Here is a 7,190-nt window from a genome sequence, read left to right as displayed (position 1 = left end):
ATACTATACTTATTTGCGATAATGAACAAGTTGTGAGATCACCTTTTTAGATCATACCACTTGGCTCGATCACAACCGTTGATTTTAAAGAGGCTTGGTTATAAATATGATCCCAACGATAACCCTAATGACTCTTATGAATTATGAATTCATAATGGAATGGTGTTTACGAAGAGAGGAAGAAAATGTCTCTTTTACATTAGGTTTTGCCATTGAAAGAGATTCTTCCATCAGGCAATGATGAATTTAAGTATTTCATTCCATTGGAGGATTTGCATTTATGAATCTCAAAATAACCCTAACCCTTTTTCTATTGGTTGATTGACAAATATCCTAATGCATGCTGGGTGTTCCTGACGGCCAAATTTTGCTTTGGCATGTGCGCCCCAACAATATTTGCTCAATTTCTCTTATAAAATATTTCTTTTTTTATTTTATTTTACCAATCAAACAAACTTTCGTCTCTTCTTCTCTCCTAAATTTTTTCTACCAAAAAGAGAAAAAGAAAACTCACTCTTTTTTTTCACTTTACCTTTAAATATAATTCCTAAGAATGTATTTAACTGATCTAATTACATATACATAAATACTAATGCAATGTTTATCCTCATGTGGATTGACCAATATATATAATCTTTCTATAGATTAATTTAAATTAAAATAATTTGATGCTTAATTAGTCCACAAATTTGGTGAGAATTATAGAGAATGTGTACCATATATTCAGTGTGTGTATGTGAAAGTTAAATTAAAATTTAAGCATTATAGTAATAAATACTGTTAATAGTTATACGATACCTAGTTAAAAACAAAAGTTAACTTAAGCATTATAGTAGTAAATACTGTCAATTCTGTTTAAAAGCAACACAAAAAACTTCTCAATAGTAATGCATCCGATTAGGTCAGAAACAAATTAGAATGGGCGCGAATTGAGCGGTCAGTCAGGGCCAGGGCTGATTCCGATCCAAAGCGGGGGATTCACCGATCCGATCCTGATCTTAAAACCGGGCCTCCCAGAGTCTACAACCCATAAACCTCGCCCTCTCTCAAAGTCTCAGGCGCGCTCACTCGGGGGTAGCATTTACAGAACCTCGTAAACCCAACGAAGCTCAGATTCTCAGAGCAGTCGGAATGATTAGTTGGAAGTAAGTTCCCATCTGCTTTCGATGAACGAATAGTTGTAAACACAATTGCCAGGTGTGATCAGCTCAGCCGTCTTTAGGGCATGAAAAAAGTCCTGATCTCTCCCTCTCTCTCTCAATCTTTTGTATTGTGTGAATTTCAATCCCCGGTATGAAGATGAACTTTAAGGATAGGATTAAGTGATAAAGTGCTTCGAAGAACTGTCAATTTATTCGTTCTATTAATTGAAAGGTCTATGGGTATTACTGTTGCTTGTAGGAAGAGACCAAGTGTGAATGGCTTCGACTGCAAGTAGTTTGGTAGCAGAAGCAGTGTGGAAGAACATTCAGTCGACACGTTCAGGTTCACAGCTTTCGTTTCATTTTTTCTACTTGTCCATCTCCACTTTCCTCTTCCAAATGTTGATATTTCATTTCCTGTTCCTAACTATTTTCGGGCTGTAAAATTGTATCCAATAACAAAAAGTTGAACTGAAACGGAACAGTGACGGACGATCAGCTCTCAATGTTAGTAATCCTTCTCTTCCAGTTCCCGTTTGCAAAACTTTTATTCATGTAAAATATTTTCAGAACTTAATTTCAACGTTGATATAGCTTGCATTTCCTGTTCGGGAAGAACTTTGAACGAGCAACCCGGATAGTAGATCAGAGAGGCGTTAAGAGGATTTTTGGTGAACCCAGTGGCCGCTCCCTCTTCCAGGTTTCTAATATTATGAGACCCTTCATTTCTTATCCTTATACTTCGAAGACATGCATTTTGGGGGGTTTTATTGGGTTCCCATTTGTTTGATCTTATTAGGTGGTAGGAGAATCTAGGAGGAAGGAGGAGTACTTCTGCTTCCCCGAACATCACTGTGCTTGCTATTCGTTTTTCTACGAAGTTGTCAACAAGGGGGAACAGCTTTGTGTAGGCTCAATTTCTCCCCTTACATATTGATATAGTGTCTGTGCTTTCTGTTATACTTTTTGAGTCTCTTTTTTATCCTGATGAAGAGCTTCTCGGTTTCTCCTTCTTCCAGTGCAAGCATCAGTTAGCTGCACGTCTTGCTTTATCAGTGGGTGCATGTGTGGAAGTTAAGGTGTCTGATGAACAGCTAGCTGTACTGCTTTCTAAACTTTGATCTCCTTGGACAGGAGAGATAATTTTTCCTACATAATAGAAAAAGGTATAAATGCTATTTGAACTTGTATCAAGTTATTTTCCTGAACCTAACCCTTTAGTGTCTTGTTTATATAAAATTTATGGCTTCAAGAAAGTATTATAATATCTTTGCTTTATTTTGACCTTTTCATGTTTTGTCAAATATTGATGAGATGACGGTAGATTTATCATTTCCTTTATTGACTTACAGATGAAATATGTCAAGCCAATCAATTTGTTTCATGATTTGCTGAAGACGAATAACCTAGGACAAGGGAGATTGCTTGGATTAGATGTCGGCCATAAATATGTGGGTTTAGCTGTTTCGGATCCTTCAAATAAAATTGCATCGCCGCTAAGGTAGGAATTCGACTGAGTTGGTTGTACACGATTAAAGTTTGGTAATTTTAATTTTTCTTCTCTTAGAAGCTTTTAACTTTTCCTAAACTGTCTGGTTGGATTTAAAAGGAAAAAAAGCTAAAACAAAAGCAAGATAGCTCTTTGTGACAAATACAACAATCATTGAATAACTAATTCAAAGAGTTACTGAAGATAGCCACAAAAAATTTCAATGACCTGGTTTCGATCAGGCTCAAAACCGAGTTGTCTCGTACTGGAGGTACCCTATATCTCTGAACCGTGTAGAACTCAATAGAGAGCTACTGCTATTGGATGGTGCATGTGGACCTCAAACCGGCATGTATGGCTGGGGGGTCGGGAACCCGAAGATGCTATCGACAAAACCTAACTCGATGTGTGAGTGACCCTCATACTCAGAGACAGAGGGTAATTAATGGTGATGAAGAGCCAACCTGCCCGAATTGACCATACCTAGTATAGTGATTAAAATCTCACTATATCGAACCAAGTAGGGTTTTGCGACCTGGGTTCCGTATCAAAATCTCTTGCACAGAGAGGGAATACCATCTGCAGGGTAAGAGGAAATCAACAATATATCAACATCACTCCATGTAAGTATCAATCTTTACCAACCTAAGAAACCCTAATTTCCATATTCTATCAACTAGGGTTTCATTGCAGACAAGGCAGCAGTGGTTGCTGCACATCACAAGGAGAAAACCCTAAAAAAAATTCTCGAACCAAGAAAGAAGATGACAGACACTGATTACTTATTGCTCTGATATGATATGACAATACCAGAAACAAAGAACCAGTAACTGTGCAGAGTGATTGTGCTTCTAACTGAAGAAGAAGAAGGGGCTCATGGATAGAGTGATTGTGCTTCTAACTATGAGCTATATCCATAGTTGTCATGGTGTCTAGGCAACTTAGGCGGTGGAGGAGGGGAAAAAATCAAGGTGCCACCAACAAGACGCCTAGGCGTCGCCTTGACAACTATTGCTATATCTCTTATTTATAAAACTGCAACTTAGTATAGTTACAAGGACAGGGTTTGTGTATATTACACATAAACCCACTAATAAGAAAATAACGATATAAACACCTCATCCTGCGGCATAACTTCTTAACATCTAGCTTACTTGAAACATTTTTTTACCACACGTACAGATATACTATTGTGGGTGCTCCTTTTCTGGTTCAATTATGTTTTTGTTTTTGTGCCACTGATTTCTCGTTTTGTGGTTTCATGCCATGAATCCTGTGGATCTTAACGCTGCAGTGTACTGGTACGGAAGCAGTCAAATATTTGTTTGATGGCAAAAGATTTTCAATGTTTGGTAAGTTTGTCAGTGTTTGCTTTTTCATTCTCATCCAACACTGAGGAGTTTTGGTCAGCATGTTAGGTTTTGCATGTTACATTTGTGTCTCTGTAATCAACTGGAACAGATTTGAATTAAAAAGAACAAAACAAAGTACTAGTTTTGGGGTTCTTTGTCCTATGTAGAATGTCAGGATGATGAGCTGACTATAAATTTCATCAGTTGCGATTTCATCTTTTTTGTGCATTAGCAGGCTAGGCCTCTGTGATCTATAAGAAAGTTTTTGTTGGAGCTCATAGGGGGTCCTCTGTAATCTAGTGTTAAGTCAAATTGGTATTAGCACTCACAAATTTGTACACAATCCTTATTAGTAGAGTTTTTTGTTTTGATAAATAATTCAATACTGTGATATAGGAAAGATGCTTCCTTTGCAATGATTATTTGAAATCATGACAAAATATGTGTTTTCGGCTAAACTTTTTCTTTTCCTTATTCAAGGAAAAGAGTAGGAAAAGATGCGTTTCTACAGAATGTATCCTGGTATGACAAGTATACTATAGGTTTCTTGTCCTTCCTAATGTTGTTGTTTATCCAACTGGTGCTGGTTTGATGGGTAGAATCATTTCTTGTCTCTCCATTTGAGAGTAAAGCAATGCAGTTAGATAGGACGTGACCATTTTCACAAGACCCAAATACTGATCTTCATTTATTATTCATAATTATTTCAGAACATCATACTCCATCTTTTGTTGCTCTTTGAATTTTTGGTCTGATCTGCCCTTGATGTCATATGCAGATTTCAGAGCTTTCTCTCACTGGCTTCATTGTTGGCTACCCCTTTGATAACCAGCGGAACAAACCAGAAGTGCGTTTTCATTCTTTTGATTGTCAATTCATTATCTTATTTTCTAACAACAACTCAGCCTTATCCCAACTAAATGGGGTTGGCTACATGGATCCCAGTAGTGTCTTATTCTCATTTATCATAATCTTTTGTTGCATTGGTTAGGCTGTTCAAGTGAAGCTTTTTGTGGAGGATCTTCGCAAGACGGGAAAACTTGAAGGTTTGAGGTATACATATTGGGATGAGCGCTTTACATCAAAGGTAATCGGTCGTTATTTTCTTAGGTTTATCAATTCTGTGGATTGATCATGATAATGTTTTCAAATGGTGACATGGTGTGTAACCATACATTTGGGGTGAATGTAGTGGCTGATTTAAGCTCATTATGAAGCAGGTTGGGTTCCACATGGGGTATTCTGGACAACCCCCTCCCCCCAACAAAAAGAAAGAAAGAAAAGCATCCTATAGATTATAGGGTTGATTATCCAGTAAAGTTTAATTATGTAGGCATTGGTACATCCCTTGTGTGTGTACCAAGGTTTTTGTTTTATGATCTTTACAATGTGGGTGCCAGCAGGTTGCTATACACTGTACAGGAAGGCATGTTGGTAAAAGACCGGCTGGATCTTTTACAGACCTTTAAATGTGGCTCAAGTGGCCTGGGTTTAAAAGCCATTGAGGGAGCTTAACCTTGTGATTCCCTGTAGCTCTTCATATGGAAATTTATATGACCTCCATTTCCCAGTTTTATTAAGTTATATTGCCATTGCATGAGACAGATTCTTATTCTAATGATTCCTCTCAGAGTGTTGAATTATTATTGAAGCCTTTAAATCTACACCCAGTACATTCAAAGACAATTCTTGACAAATTTGCTGCTGTTGGAATACTCCAGGTAATTTAATAATGCTTCCTGTTACATGTGCTGAGATTGATCTCCTACAGGTTGTTACTAATGAATGAATCTAGTAGTTCTGGATATTTCATTAGCATAAATTGGAATTGTGTGCTGGAAAACTATGCAAATTTATGAACGCACTAAAACTTTTTATTTCTGTTTTCTGGGCAGAGGGCAATATAACTGAAACTGTGTCAATAACAGAGAAAATAGTTGCATCCTAACAAGAGTTGCTTTACACCTATAAAACATTTATGAAGTACATCCTAAAGGTTGTTAGATGAAATAGCTTGGTGTTTCATAATATCAACATGATTCTCCCTACATCTTGAATCCTATATTTAGTAGGATACTGCCATTAGATCCGAGATTGATTTCCTATTCTGGAAACCCTAAATCTTGAATCCTATATTCAGTAGGACACTGTCATAAATCCATATCAGGTCATCAGATCTGAGCCAGATTTTGAGTAATTGTTCTCCTACATAAATCTGACCGTCTACCAGAGTTTTGTTCTATTCTGAGTTTCTGATTTTCTACTATAAAATTCTCTTCAATTCTGGTTTCTTTACTGGACTGCGATTGTGGTATCCTTTTGAGTTGTGTCCTAGTTACCTTAGGTGACCAGAAACTCATCAGTATTTTGGTGAGCACATGAACCTTTGCATTCTCTTTATTACTGTGTCCCATCTCTGATGTGGATGTGGATTTACAATCTAATTTAATTACACATGGAGCAGAACTGGTGAAGGAGTTCAGCTGTCCTGAACTCCCCCCCCCCCCCCCAATCCGCCCGTCTTGTTTTTTTCTTACTTGCCAAGGAGTAGTGGATTAATATTCCCCATTTATCATTTTGACGGACTCTGAGCAGCCTGTTCATGCTTATTACAATGGTGTTTTTTGACAGGGGTACCTGGATCAGATGTACCGGAAATTGAAGTCGGAGGAGTAATCGCTCTACCATTACATATGTGGAGGGGTGAAGCTGTGAAGGCAATGGATTTCTTGTACTTCCAATGATATGGTGTCTAACTCGTCAATGGTATTCACTTAATAAACTGTACACCCTCGGGCTACTGCCATTATGGGTTTCATTGTTGTATTTAGGCTCCATTTGTTTTCAAGCAAAAAGGTGGAAAAGAAAATTCTGTGTAGAATAACATTCTCTGCCTTTGTTTAGATGTAAAATGCAAACAGTGATGTGAAAAATAAGAAATATTTACACCATGTAAAATATCATTTGCAGGAAAATTTTACAAGGAAACAAACACGGCGATTAGTAGTTATATGGGTTGACATCATGACATGCATGTTGCCTCCTAAGCTTTCTGCCATCGGGCTTTGATGTTTTGTAGTATGGGCCATTTCTTGCCAAGTTTTTTCCCTTCAGTTTGGAGTATGAATTATTTCTTTCCAAGTTTTCACCTTTTGTTTTCAATTGCACCCTTTCCTAAGTGCGACTTCCGTTGAATTATATCATTCT

The 7,190-nt window shown here is 37.4% G+C and overlaps 1 protein-coding gene across 4 annotated transcripts; it reads left to right on the top strand.

The window, feature by feature from the left end:
* The first annotated feature begins 1,089 nt into the window (after positions 1-1,089).
* Positions 1,090-6,901, top strand: LOC122657318 (zinc finger SWIM domain-containing protein 7-like). 4 transcript variants are annotated; one of them, XM_043851982.1, is made up of 11 exons: positions 1,090-1,145; positions 1,384-1,485; positions 1,628-1,649; positions 1,737-1,842; positions 1,942-2,049; positions 2,495-2,643; positions 3,926-3,983; positions 4,762-4,830; positions 4,975-5,070; positions 5,615-5,704; positions 6,615-6,901. In XM_043851982.1, exons 2-11 carry the CDS (start codon positions 1,419-1,421, stop codon positions 6,657-6,659), a joined length of 810 nt encoding a protein of 269 aa, XP_043707917.1. In that variant the 5' UTR covers positions 1,090-1,145; positions 1,384-1,418; the 3' UTR covers positions 6,660-6,901. The 4 variants fall into 4 exon arrangements, 3 of the variants coding, with proteins under 3 accessions (XP_043707917.1, XP_043707919.1, XP_043707918.1); XR_006332291.1 differs by lacking the exons at positions 3,926-3,983; positions 4,762-4,830; positions 4,975-5,070; positions 5,615-5,704; positions 6,615-6,901 and adding an exon at positions 2,162-2,336 and having other exon boundaries at positions 1,099-1,145; positions 1,402-1,485; positions 2,495-2,586; XM_043851984.1 differs by lacking the exons at positions 3,926-3,983; positions 4,762-4,830; positions 4,975-5,070; positions 5,615-5,704; positions 6,615-6,901 and adding an exon at positions 2,162-2,308 and having other exon boundaries at positions 1,099-1,145; positions 1,402-1,485; positions 2,495-2,586.
* Positions 6,902-7,190: the final 289 nt, after the last annotated feature.

The sequence above is a fragment of the Telopea speciosissima genome, chromosome 4 (genome assembly GCF_018873765.1).
Source record: "Telopea speciosissima isolate NSW1024214 ecotype Mountain lineage chromosome 4, Tspe_v1, whole genome shotgun sequence".
Classification (NCBI taxonomy): domain Eukaryota; kingdom Viridiplantae; phylum Streptophyta; class Magnoliopsida; order Proteales; family Proteaceae; genus Telopea; species Telopea speciosissima.
This window is presented reverse-complemented; position numbering and strand designations above follow the sequence as displayed.